This window comes from Ceratotherium simum, chromosome X (assembly GCF_057802395.1).
Source record: "Ceratotherium simum simum isolate JZ-2026a chromosome X, ASM5780239v1, whole genome shotgun sequence".
NCBI classification, from domain to species: Eukaryota; Metazoa; Chordata; class Mammalia; order Perissodactyla; family Rhinocerotidae; genus Ceratotherium; species Ceratotherium simum.
This window is the reverse complement of record NC_141940.1, coordinates 15,759,585-15,772,931: the sequence shown is the minus strand read 5'-3', so window position 1 is coordinate 15,772,931 and position 13,347 is coordinate 15,759,585. Positions and strand designations below refer to the sequence as shown.

At 36.9% G+C, this 13,347-nt stretch overlaps 1 protein-coding gene across 7 annotated transcripts in view; it reads left to right on the top strand.

The window, feature by feature from the left end:
• LOC101408605 (transmembrane 9 superfamily member 2-like) overlaps positions 1 to 13,347 on the top strand; it is a 75,876-nt gene that overhangs the window by 50,819 nt on the left and 11,710 nt on the right. For 5 of the 7 annotated variants that reach the window (XM_087426923.1, XM_087426924.1, XM_014796227.2 and 2 more), the window contains 4 exons: positions 6,460 to 6,619; positions 7,781 to 7,932; positions 10,083 to 10,194; positions 12,300 to 12,471. In XM_087426923.1, coding sequence (XP_087283049.1) covers positions 6,460 to 6,619; positions 7,781 to 7,932; positions 10,083 to 10,194; positions 12,300 to 12,471 — 596 coding nt within the window. Of the gene's footprint in view, positions 1 to 6,459; positions 6,620 to 7,780; positions 7,933 to 10,082; positions 10,195 to 11,471; positions 11,569 to 12,297; positions 12,472 to 13,347 lie in introns of all 7 variants that reach the window. The other 2 variants (XM_087426925.1, XM_087426920.1) reach the window with 2 other exon arrangements.

The window sequence follows — 13,347 nt, the reverse complement described above, 5'->3', positions numbered from 1 at the left end:
GTACATGGATATCCAGTTGTCCTGATGTTATTTGTTGAAAAGACTATTCTTCCCCAATTGGATTGTCTTGACTCCCTTGTTGAAACTCACGTGGCCGTAAATCTATGAGTTTATTTCTGGACTCTCAATCCTATTTCATTAGTCTATGTGTAAATCCTTAGGCCAGTACCCACAGTCTTGATTACTGTAACTTTGTATAAATTTTGGAGTTTGAAAGTGCGAGACCTCTAACTTTGTTCATTTTCAAGATTATTTTGGTTATTCTGGAATTTTGTATTTCCATACCAAATTTAGGAGGATCTTTTCAATTTCTTCAAAAAGGTGGCTGGGTTTTTTTTCCCCCAAAGCTCCAGTAGACAGTTGTATGTCATAGTTGCACATCCTTCTAGTTGCTGTATGTGGGACGCAGCCTCAGCATGGCCGGAGAAGTGGTGCGTCTGTGCGCGCCTGGGATCCGAACCCGGACTGCCAGCAGCACAGCATGGGTACTCAACCGCCAAGCCACGGGGCTGGCCTGTGGCTGGGATTTTGATAGGGATTACATGGAATCTGTAGATCAATTTGGGGCATATCGCCATTTTAACAATATTAAGTCTTCCAGTCCATGAACACAGGATGTCTTTCCATTTATTTGGTCTTCTTTAATTTCTTTCAATGACATTATACTTTGTATGATTTCAAATCTTTTAAATTAATTGAGACTTGTTTTATGGCCTGACATATAGTCTATCCTGGAGAATGTTCCATGTACACTTGAAAGGAATGTGTATTCTGCTCTTGCTGGGTGGAGTGTTCTGTAGATGTCTGTTAGGTCTAGTATGTTTATAGTGTTAATGTCTTCCATTTGCTTGTTGATCTTCTGTTTAGTTGTTCTATCCATTATTGAAAGTGGGATATTTAAGTCTCCAACTATTATTGTTGAATTGTCTATTTCCTCCTTTAGTTCTGTCAGTTTTTGCTTCATATATTTTGGGACTCTCCTGTTAGATACATATATGTTTATAATTGTTATATATTCTTGATAGATTGACCCTCTTATTGTTATAAAAAGTCCTTCTTTGCCTCTCATAATGCTTTTTGTCTTAAAGTCTGTTTTATTGGATAGAAATATAGCCACTCTAGCTCTCTTTTCATTACTGTTTGCATGATATATATATATATATATATATATATATATATATATATAATATAATCCTTTTATTTTCAACTTATTTGTGTTTCTGAATCGAAATTATGTCTCTTGTAGGCATCATATATTTGGATCTTTCTTTTTTGGTCCATATTGTCAACCTCTGACTTTTAATTGTAATATTTCATCCATTTACATTTAATGTAATTATTGATAAGGTAGGATTTACATCTGATATTTTGCTATTTTCTTTTTATAAATCTTAGGTCTTTTTTTTCCCTCTGTTCCTACATTACTGCCTTCTATTGTGTTAAATGGATGTTTTCTAGTGTACCATTTTTATTTCCTTGTCATTTATTTTACTATTTTTTTGAGTTATTTTCTTAGTGGTTACCTTATGGGTTACAATTAATGTCTCAATTTATAACAATCTAGTTCAGATTACTACTAACTTAATTTTAATATTATACAATAAGTTTGCTCCTATATAGCTGCTTTCCCTCCTCTCTCCTTTGTGCTGTTTTTGTCATACAAATTACATCTTAATATTTTGCATGCTCATCAACATAGATATATAATCATTGCATTATGGAGTTGTCTTTTAAATTAGATAGGCAAAAAAGAGTTTCAAATAGTATTTACTAATAATGGGACCTTGGGCAAATTATTTTACCTCTCTAATCATAGGTTTCTTCATCTGCAGTATGGAAATAATAGTGTTATCTACCTCAAATAGTTGCTATGAGGGTTAATTGGGATAACGTATGTAAAGCACTTGGAACAGTGCCTAGCACATAATAAGTGCTCAATAAATGGTAGCTGTGGTTATTAGCTACTATTTTCCTCTACTATCATGCCTTTGCTCATGCTGTTCCATCTATTTGTAATCTCTTCTTTCCAATTTTCCAGTGCCAAATTTCTATTCATTCTTTAAGTCCCAGCTCAAATACCACAACTTCCATGTTCTGAAATTGTACAGTGTCTAGTACCATTATCACAACACTTATCACAGTCTTCCTTAGATTGCAGTTATTTGTGATATCTCCTATCTCTCATTCTACATTCTAAAACTCATGAGGGTGAGTACTATGTCCTATTCATTTCTGTATCTTTCATAGTGTGTAACCCAGTGCCTTATATGGAGTATAAGTGCCTTATATGGAGTAAGTGCTCAATAAATGTCTACTCCATGATTGAATCATGTGAATGATTTAAAAATGCAAAGCAGATTTAGTTTCCTAGTTCTGTTAGTAGAACTGAATGCAATTTTAGAGCAGTAAACCAGTCATGATACAAAGGACATATTTCTCTCAAGTGGTTTAGGGGCTCTCTTTGGTAGATGGGAGACAGAATCATAAGGTACTGGAATTCTTATTTCTTGGAATGTGGTAGGTTGAAAGAGAATTTCAGTGTCTTACAGTATATAAATGGGCAGTGTAAAAATTGCTTTAAATTTAAATGGAGAAGCAATTAGGCTAATGAACATATATGCTCCTTAAAAGAAATTGAAGGAAGTAAAATTATTAAATGATGTACTTTTCCTTCATGTAACCCCAAAAATGGTAGGTGTGAAAGGGAAGAGTCAGCATAGTTTGATGGGCATGTACCCAAACTTTAGAATTAGAAGAAGAAAGTTTGAATTCCAACACTCAGTATTAGGTAAGTGACTTTAGGTGAGTCCTATAACCTTCCTGATTGTCCATTTCCTTGCCTTTAGTGCCTGTGTCACAGAGTCATTTAGAAAAGTAAATGAACTAATGGATTGTGAAATTGTTTTGTGAGATATAAAGCATTTTTGGTCACTCTTTTCTTCTGTGTTCCTACTGCTCTCTGTTCATCAACTGCTATAGCATTTCCCATGCTGTATTGTAATTTATTTATTTATCTCTGTCCCCCACTAGACTGAGCTTTTTCAGAGCAAAGATTTTTGTTTTATTTATCTTTGAATGCCAGGGTCTAACACATAGATACTCAATAATTGCTGGATAAATGTGTGAATAAATGTTTCACATGGGAGATGGACCCAGGTGACCTTTTAAGTTTCCTTTTAGTTTTGCTGTTTAAGATTCCATGAAAAGGTCTGGAAATAATTAGAGATCAACAATGGAAGAAATATTTAGAATATAAAAACGTGAAATTGAAGGACAGTTACAGAATTGTTAAACACATATTAACATTCTAGAGTGTACTTTCAAAAGGGAAATTGTTGAGATGGGTTAATTGAGTTTATGTATGAGAAGGGAGGTTATGATTTGTCAAGTGAGAAGTAATTTTTCTGGCCATGGAATGATAACAGCTGAAATGAATCTCTCAAAAGCTAGGAAATTTGGCAGAGGAATATTGTGGCTAAACAAATTCATTAGAGCAGAAAGGTATTAAAAACATTTTAAGAAGTATGGTTAAATCATGGGAAACCAGACTCCCTTATTAAGATGCCAGAAACTGGTGAAACATAAGGTGAGGTTTTGTTGTATTTGTTGTTGTTCAAAAGGGCTCAAAACTACATCTCCAGCAGAAGCCAAGTATGAGCCTTTATTTTTTTATATTTTTTTAAATTATTTATTTATTTATTTATTTCCCTCAAAGCCCCAGTAGATAGTTGTATGTCATAGTTGCACAGCCTTCTAGTTGCTGTATGTGGGACGCGGCCTCAGCATGGCCGGAGAAGCGGTGCGTTGGTGCGCGCCCGGGATCCGAACCCGGGCCTCCAGCAGCGGAGTGCGCGCACTTAACCTCTAAGCCATGGGGCCGGCCCCAAGTATGAGCCTTTAAAAAGCAGAATAGACATACCTACTGACATAGGTTTTAGTAGACAGAAGAGATCATAAACACAAGGGGGAAAGGTGAAGTAGAAATAGTAAAATGAAAGAACAAATGACTGAAGTTGACTTCGAAAGGACCAAATCACTTATAATGAGAGATGGAGAAGCATCCAAAACAATGATCCTAATAAGAAATTGAAAAGAGGTGGCAAATATGAAGGCAGCATTAAAATCCGAGAATTGGATTGGACCTTGAGAGAACTTAAACTAAAGAACTAAATCAGAGATTCCTTAAACAGTAGACCTCAAAGTCTAGCCTGGTGCATCGTGAAGTGGCTGTTGCCACATTTCCTCTCTTTGGTCTTTGACAAAATGTCTGAGCGGGAAGAGGATAGATGTGATTGGTGGGGTAGGTTCTCACCATAGAGCCTTTATTATAGCATAGTGGAATGGGAAAAGCTTGCTCTTAAAAAATCAGACACACTTGAGTTAGAATCCCAGCTCTGCCTCTTATCAGCTGTCCGACCTTGAGCAAATTACTTAATATCCCTTAAAGACATTACGAAAGAACTCTATTCAGGTAACTCCTATTTTTCATATGCCTAGATTGGTCATCTAATTTTCCTTTCTTTTTTTCCTGTTCTCCATTTCTTTTTTTTTTTTTAAATGCTGCTTTCTAAGACCTTTCATCAGCTTATCTTTCAACCCTTTTATTGAGGTTCTAATTTCTTTTTTCATATTGTTAATTCCAAAGAGCTCTTTTATTTTCTCAATAGTACTTAAAATTTCCTCTTCTTTTCTCATCATTGCAGTGTCTCCTCTAATCTCGCCACGGATGTCAATCATAGATTTTCTTTTTTATTTATTTATTTTTTAATTTTTTTTTACTTTTATTTATTTGTTTATTTTTGGTGAGGAAGATTGGCCCTGGGCTAACATCCATGCCTATCTTCCTCTACTTTATATGGCACATCACCACAGCATGGCTTGATAAGCGGTGCATAGGTCCGTACCTGGAATCCAAACCTGTGCACCCCAGGCCCCCGAAGCAGAGCATGCGAACTTAACCACTACGCCACTGGGCTGGCCACATAGATTTTCTTTTTTAAAGTTTTCTTCTGAGCTTCAGGGATCTTCTCTAAGAGACTAGACCTCCAGTCTTCTGCTGGAGTCGAGAAGGGAAGCTATTTGGCTCTGCAGAGTCGGGGAGGGTATCTGCAGGTCTGTCAGTGTCTTAGGCTGACTTTCAACCAGTCCTCCTGATTTTAGTAACTCAGTTACTATTTGTCTGTCTGCTATCTGGTTTCCAAAATTTGTTGCTAATGTCTTCTTTCCTGTGTCCCCCATCCGTGTGTATTTATGCCCTTTGAAAATTCCTTTACTATAATTTTATCAGAGTTTTGAGGAGGGAGCAGAGCTAAATGTTCAATCTGCCATCTTTATTTTTTATTTATTTATTTTTTAAAGATTTATTTATTTATTTATTTATCCCCCACAGCCCCAGTAGATAGTTGTCTGTCATAGCTGCACATCCTTCTAGTTGCTGTATGTGGGACGCGGCCTCAGCATGGCCGGAGAAGCGGTGCGTCGGTGCGCGCCCGGGATCCGAACCCGGGCCGCCAGCAGCGGAGCACGTGCACTTAACCGCTAAGCCACCGGGGCCGGCCCCAATCTGCCATCTTTAACCAGAGTCTCTTAATTCTTCATGTCTTTTGTATCCATCCTTTACATTTTAACCAGCGCCACATTATACAGATTCTTACCACTTTCTGTCTAGCCTCCTTTTATCTGGCATCTCCTCCCTTAGGTCTGTCGTCCACGATGCTGTAGCTTCATCTTCCTGAAAAACTGCACTGTGTACCTCACAGCTTTGAGTGTAAAAACCCTTCAGTTGCTTCCTGATGCTGACAGGATAAAGTATACCTTCCTTAACCTGACTTTCAAAGCCTTTCACAATCTAGCCTCTGCCTGCCTTTTTAACCGCATCTTTTTGGCTTTCAGAAACACTCACATCCATACCCATACCCATACTCACCTGTAGCTTTGATCAAACTTGTCTGGAACAAATAGGGGCACGATAGCTGGGCTTGCCTGGTGATTTATCCAGTAGATTTAGCAGTTGACCTGTTGATTTTGAGTGACTAATTTAAACCTCTTTGTTTTATGTGAATACTTGTCTGACTTGAGGCTTCTTATAGCCCATTTCAGTCTAGAATTTTCAGTCTAATATATGCATTTTCTTAATTGTGCTCACTATATTGCATATTGAATTTTTCCATGATATATTACTCCACACCTTGTTTATTTTCTGCTAGACTCTGGAAGTGCAAAGATGAGTAGGATGTGGAAATTATATCCTATAATAAACTGCTATCTTATTATATGGTATTGGGTTTAAGCCCCAGCTCAATGACTGTGTTTATACAGTGTGATTTAATATTCTTCTAGGGTTTAACCTTGTAATTTATTACATCCTTCCTATCAAAAGAATGTTCTGACATTCACATCAATATGTTTATAACATTTTCCTGAAAGCATATTTTTTTCTGATGACTTTTTTCCCCCTAGTATCGTCGTCATTGACCTCTTCACTATGAATATAATTCTTTGGGTGGAAAGATCATCGTCTGCCATCTCCTTTGGTACTCTGATAAGTATCCTTGCAATGTGGTTTGGAATTTCAGTACCACTAACATTTTTTGGTGCATACTTTGGAAGCAAGAAAAAGGTAAACTTTTAAAATACTGCTTTTGACCATTGAGTGATGTCTGAAATAATACCTCAGTGTATAAACACTGTACGTGGAATGCAAAATGTACCGTTGGAGAAAACTACAAAGAATAATCATTTTGGAATAAAATAGTTAAAAAATTTTTAAATGAAAGATAGTAACACTTTAAAAGACATTATTTAATGTATTTCCCACTTTATAGGTTGTTTATATTTCCCTTTATTGCTGATGGACAAAATTAAAGGGACATATTGTAGGAAGGTTGACTTGAACAAAGTCAGAAAAGTAATAGGATTATACAGTGGGGGAAGAAAGCCAAGATATAGTCCAAGAAATGGGGCTGTTCAGTTTACAGATTTGAAATTAGCCCATTCCATGTATGGGGAAAAGGAGCAGGATACCAAAAAGACTGAATGAGGCCACACTGCAGAAGAATTGTATAAAGATATAGCATGAGTTTGCAGGGGAGAAATCAGACAAGACAAAAGAGGAGGCAGAGTTCCAGAGAGAGCAGAAAAAAGAAAAGTTTCTAAAAACTATTGATAAATTTTAAGAGAGAAATTCTTAGACAAATTCTAAGAGAGAACTTTTTGACATCATATATTATTTCCTATTGGAATAGTCACTAGTAAATCTTGTCCAATCTCTCGCTTGAAATTTATGAGAAAGGATAAACATCCTTATTGTCTAGCTGTGTGCTGTCTAGTATGGTGAACACTAGCCACATGTGGTTTTTGAGTGCTTGAAATGTGGCTAGTTCAAATTGAGATGTGCCGTAAGTGTAAAATATACACTGGATTTCAAACCATTATAACAACAACAACAAAAAGAATATAAAACATCTGATTAATACTTTTTATATTGATCACAAATTTAAATGATAATATTTGGATATGTTACATCAAATAAAATACATTAATAAATTAATTTCACCCATTTCTTTTTACTTCTTTAAATGTGGCTTCTAAAAAATTGAAACTTGCCGACGTGGCCGGCATTACATGTCTATTGCACAGCACTGGTCTAGCCTCTGCCCACATGACCACTCTTGGAAATGTCCCATGTCCTGTTCAGATTCAAGATTCTGTATTGTGATTATATCTGCATAAATTTACTTCAATTTCATGTCATTCTGATTTTCACTTATTTATTTTCAAGCAGTTTGGGAGTCCAGTTCACATAAACCAGATTCCCCGTCATATTCCACGACGGGCTTTCTTTACCAAACCACTTTTTGGCGTCGTAATCGGTGGCGTTTTACCTTTTGGCTGTATTTTTATTCAACTCTTCTTCATTCTAAACAGTATTTGGTGAGTATTATACTGTCGTAATCTCAAAAATCTTAATTGTTAATAAATTGCTTTTCCTATATTTCAAGGAGGTTAAATTCTGGGATGGTAAAACTTCATTTGAACCCACTTTGTCCAGGGAACAGCAATGTGACCCAGGGGGAGTTTCCTGGGGAACTAAGACTTAATTCACAAAAGTTTAAAGCCACTTTTTGATGGAAATTTCTATAAAGGCTTCCCTTTTTAAAATTAATAACCTCTTGTTAAGCCTTTCCAGGTGACTTAGAAAAGTTGGTCTCAAACTATACTTCTCTGAGCCTTTGCAGGGGGTGGGGTGGGGGTGTCCCTTGGAGGGAGATGCCTAAACATGGAAAGGGGTGGCTCTGACTTGTATCTGTTTTCCATACTGGCCTTCCACGCAAGATTTCAGTTAGAGTTCTGCTCAAAATAATTTGAAGACCACTGACTTTGGGTCTTCGTCTGTACTGAGCTGTAAGTAGTGGTTTTCTGTCTTCCTTTCTGTCAACTGTTAGTTCTGATGTCAGGCTGCCTGCTCCTTATAGCTTTCCTCTTTTTATTTGCTGCTTTTAATCTGTTGTGGTTGAAGAATTCTAATAAGCAAGATAGCTGGAAATGCATGTAGAGTAAGAACCAGTGCTCTCTGATCAAAGTGCAGCAGCTTCAGTACCCTAGCTTTCTGACAGCTATTTCATTTGCTCTGCGTCCCTTTTTTCTTACTTCCTGATTCTTGACTGCATTCTGGTTTCAGGAGCTGGCCAAGCGTGGTGTTACTGTGGAGGGAGTTTTGGAGACGGGGCAAAGGCATCATAAAATAAAATGCAGTAGCCAACAGTGTGTGTTTATAACAACTTTTGTCCCAAAAGAATCTTTCAGACAAAACTTTTAAGTCCTCAGAAATAAGGCTTAATCATGCTCATAAATTACTCACGTTTTAAATAGTATTGTGCCAAATTTGTTTGAAAGATAAGCAATAAAATGTTACCTTGTCAACAACTAAATATTTAACGTGCTGCAAAATAGATTATAGTAACCATATTTTCTGGATGTTTTTGATGGAAAAGTAATTTTAAAGTGAAAACTGAAAGATTCTTTAGATGAATTAATTTTTGTTTCAATGAGAAACAGTGTGCTTGTTGTGTACAATTTTGTATATATTTATTATCTATAAAGGTGACTCTCTCCAACCTCCATCCTTCATCCTCACACACAGATATATATTTTACATGAGATTTTAAAGCGGGGTATTGATCGGTTCATCAATTTCTTCTTATTTTCAGAAGGCTTTTAAAAATGTGTATTGCTTATTCCAATGTAGTCACCTCAGCTCTATAATAATGAAAGAGGGGGGCCGGCCCCATGGCATAGCGGTTAAGTGCGTGCACTCTGCTGCTGGCGGCCCGGGTTTGGATCCTGGGCGTGCACCAATGCACCGCTTGTCAGGCCATGCTGTGGCAGCATCCCATATAACATGGAGGAAGATGGGCACAGATGTTAGCCCAGGGCCAGTCTTCCTCAGCAAAAAGAGGAGGATTGGCATGGATGTTAGCTCAGGGCTGATCTTCCTCACACACACACAAAATAATAATAATAATGAAACAAATTACTTCATTCCTTCAAAGTTTGAGCTCAATGTAATCTACACAGTTTTTTTTAAAAAAATGCATGTTTGAAAGTATATTTGATAGAATTATGTGTGCTGTGCTATAAAGACCTATTTGGAGAGGCTGCCTGTCAATAGACCTTCAAAAGCAAAGTGGCATTTGATTCTGTGGTTTTCTGTTGTATAATATAGTCGCTGGTATTTATGGCATTTACAGCCTTCCATTTCTAAAGAGAAAACATGTTTTTAAATGTGTATAGAGAAAATTATAGAGATATTGATGGGTCTCAAGTGAAAACTAAATTATATGAGCAGAGAAATATGGGTAAGTAGCAACACTGATTCTGACTGGAGAAGATATGGCTGAGCTCTGAAGCTGCATAGGTAAGGGCGTGTTGTTTTTTTTTTCAACACTAGATGGATAGGTGAAGGTTTGGAATGAAGAGTTAAAGGTTAGAGAAGTGCGTGACAGCCTTTTGTATCGATTTGGACTGATCTTTCTGTGTGTATTGTTAAGTTAAAGCTTTAAAGCTATCATTTTTATTTTCAGGTCTCATCAGATATACTTCATGTTTGGCTTCCTTTTCTTAGTCTTTATAATTCTCCTGATTACCTGTTCAGAAGCTACGGTTTTGCTGTGTTATTTTCATTTATGTGCTGAGGTAATGACGTAAAAAACTAATGCATCTTAAGCTTTCTAAACTTGCATCATTGAAATTAGAAGTCTGTGTTGAGAAAGGAATTGAAATTAATGTTAACTGCTTGGTTTCTACAACCTGGGATTTGTTTTATATTGTGTTTTCCTAATGACACATTTTGATTTTGATGCAGCTATCGAATTAATGCTACTTTGATGGAAAATTTAAACAGAAAGCAATTTCTCTCTGGCTAGTTACTATAATTGCTGCATAATATTCAGTTAACATAAGAAAATGTAGGGAACTGATTTGATATTTAGAAATATAAAAGATCTGGTTCAATGATGTTTTTAACAATTAAAGTTTTCTTGCAGCTCAGGACAAGATTGTATGTTATGGGTTTGAGATTGCTGCTAAAGGCCCTTTCTGTTACTTTCATTTCATTGCCTTTTGGTTACCATAGACATAAATGGTTCTTTTACCTCACACCACCCCCATTTTTTTCCTGACGTCATTCTGGATAACTAAGGTGGTAATGAATATTGTTTTCTTAAATCCCCTAAATCCCTCTTATTTTGGTAGTTAAACTTGACTCTCTAAAGGTGACAATAGAGAGTTTAGGGAATGATTATTATATACATGATGTCTTAGAGCATTTTCTTCTTGAGCTATAGTTATAAAGGTAAAAAAAAATTATGTATACAGTCCTGCATTGCTTAATGACGGGGATACATTCCGTGAAATGTGACAGTAGGCGATTTTGTCATTGTGTGAACACCATAGAGTGTACTTACACACACATAGATGGTATAGCCTACTACACACCTAGGCTATATGGTACTCATCTTATGGGACCACCATCCTATATGTGGTCCGTCGTTGACCAAAATGTGATTATGTGGTGCAGGACTGTATATTATACTTAGCTACTCATTAATTCTATGGTGCGTTTTGTCACAGAAAGTCTGCAACAATCATTAGTGAAATATACAGTAATAAGCATATAATGTGTATATTTTTATTTCTTAGAAAATGTTTTGGGGGCCCCCAAGACCACTCACATGTTTGGTCATTCACTGAAAGGACTCATGAGACCTAGCATATAGATGTATTTACGGCTAGGTTTTATTGAAGCAAAAGCATACACAACAGGATCACTAAGCTAAAAAGACACAGGTGGAGCCTGCAGAAATCCATATAGTCTTCCTGTGCTTTCTCTCTCTCATGAGGGGACACACCGAGCGTGCTCCTTTCTCCAGCAGTAAAAAATACAGTAATATATGTGCAATGTTTCTGCCCAGGAAATCCCTTTAAAGGCTCACCATCCAAGGTTTTTATTGGGAGTTGGTCACATAGGTACTCTCTGCCTAGCAACTACAAAAATTCCAGACTTCCAAAAGGAAAGCAAGTGTTCACCATAAATCACATTGTTTGTACAGTCTAGGTATAGGAAACCAGTTTTATCAGTCAGGGAATGATTAAATGCCAAATTCCCAGATGTAAGCCAAGGGCCAACCTTGCAAGCAGGCCCTTCTAAAGATAGCAACCTCAGACCTGCTATGTTAACTATTTTCTGCTCTATCACCTTGGCCCTTGACTGCAGTGCCTTTACAGTAAAATTATCATCAGTAGGAGCTCATGGAGCAGGGTGAGACTAACTTGATTATTGACGTCAGTCATGCCTCTATTGGTCCTGAATTTAGCTGGTTAAAACAAATCCCATTAACCATAAAGGTCTATCTCAAGTTTCTACACTAACCATTTTTACCTGGCCTGGGACATGAATTCAGCCCCAGCACAACTCCGGCCAGTAGGTTGAAGCTGACCTGAAAGGCTTCCGGGGCTGAGGCAGCGTCATGATAGAAAGGATGCACACATTAGAAGTATAATCCCCGAGGACACATGTGATCTCCCTGGAAACCAAGAGTTTATGATGGTTAGGGCACCACAAGCAGAACATACATTAGTCAGACAGTATATATTATATTAAATTTCTTATAAAAATTCTCCTTTTATTTCTTTTAATCCATAGTCTTACAGAGCCTTTTATTGTTGTTTGTAATTACAATAATTGCTAACCCATTTATAATTAAAATTTCATCTAAAAAGTCGTTTTCTCCTTTTTGCAGGATTATCATTGGTGGTGGAGAGCCTTTTTAACAAGCAGTTTTACGGCTGTCTATTTTTTTATGTATGCGGTTTATTACTTCTTTACCAAACTTCAAATCACGGGCATTACAAGCACCATTTTATACTTTGGGTACACGATGATCATGGTGTTGATTTTCTTCCTGTTCACAGGTAACCACAGAATTACTGCGTGTATTCCAGACTCTCTAAAGAGACTTGGAGATAGGCGTAATGTAATAAGCATCAATTAACAATTAATGGAAGGAATAGGGAACAAAGTCATCATGTTCATTTTTATCCTTTGGGGATAAAAGATTGCAAAGCCTGGGGAGCTGGAGGGACCTTATGTACCTCTCTGCAAGAGTGTCCCTCGTGAATGTCTTTAAACAGTAGGGATGTGTTCCAAGGCACAGAAAGGGTTATGTGTAATCACCTTTGAATAGTCCCCAAGCATAAAAATTAACTGACTTGAATAACTTTTAAATTAGTAAAATTAGATTAAGTAAATGTGTGGTCATATAAGCAATTATATGTGAAGGACAAGATGTGTACTTCTCAGGATGACTCATTTGGGGCTGTTATTTGGGTTTGGATGTGGTGGAAGCTTTTATTTAAGTTAATGCTTGAAACAGGTGAAAAAATGGAATGGTTTATAAAATGATCCAGTTGGAGAAATAATGAAGTGGGAGAGCTTTAAGCCCTTTCCAACACAAATGAAGCAGTATTCCTTCTCTACCTGCCTCACTTTTAAGTTCTGGTTTTAGCTCAAGTCATATCACTTAGGTAGGTCAGTTTGGAAAATTTCAAGGATTTTCTCTGCTTTTAACTCTCAGCTTCAACAAATATGTAAAAATTAACAATGGAAATTCGTCAGAAATCAAAGCCTTAAAACAAATGTAAACATTATCTGAGAACCCGGGCATCTCGGTGGTGGCACCTTTCTGGTACAGTATTACCTGTGTACTGCTGGTCTCAACTGCTCAGTAAAGAGAAGACAAGGCCTCCCCTTACCACTCAGCCACAGAAGTTCTGTTTAAAACTGAAGGC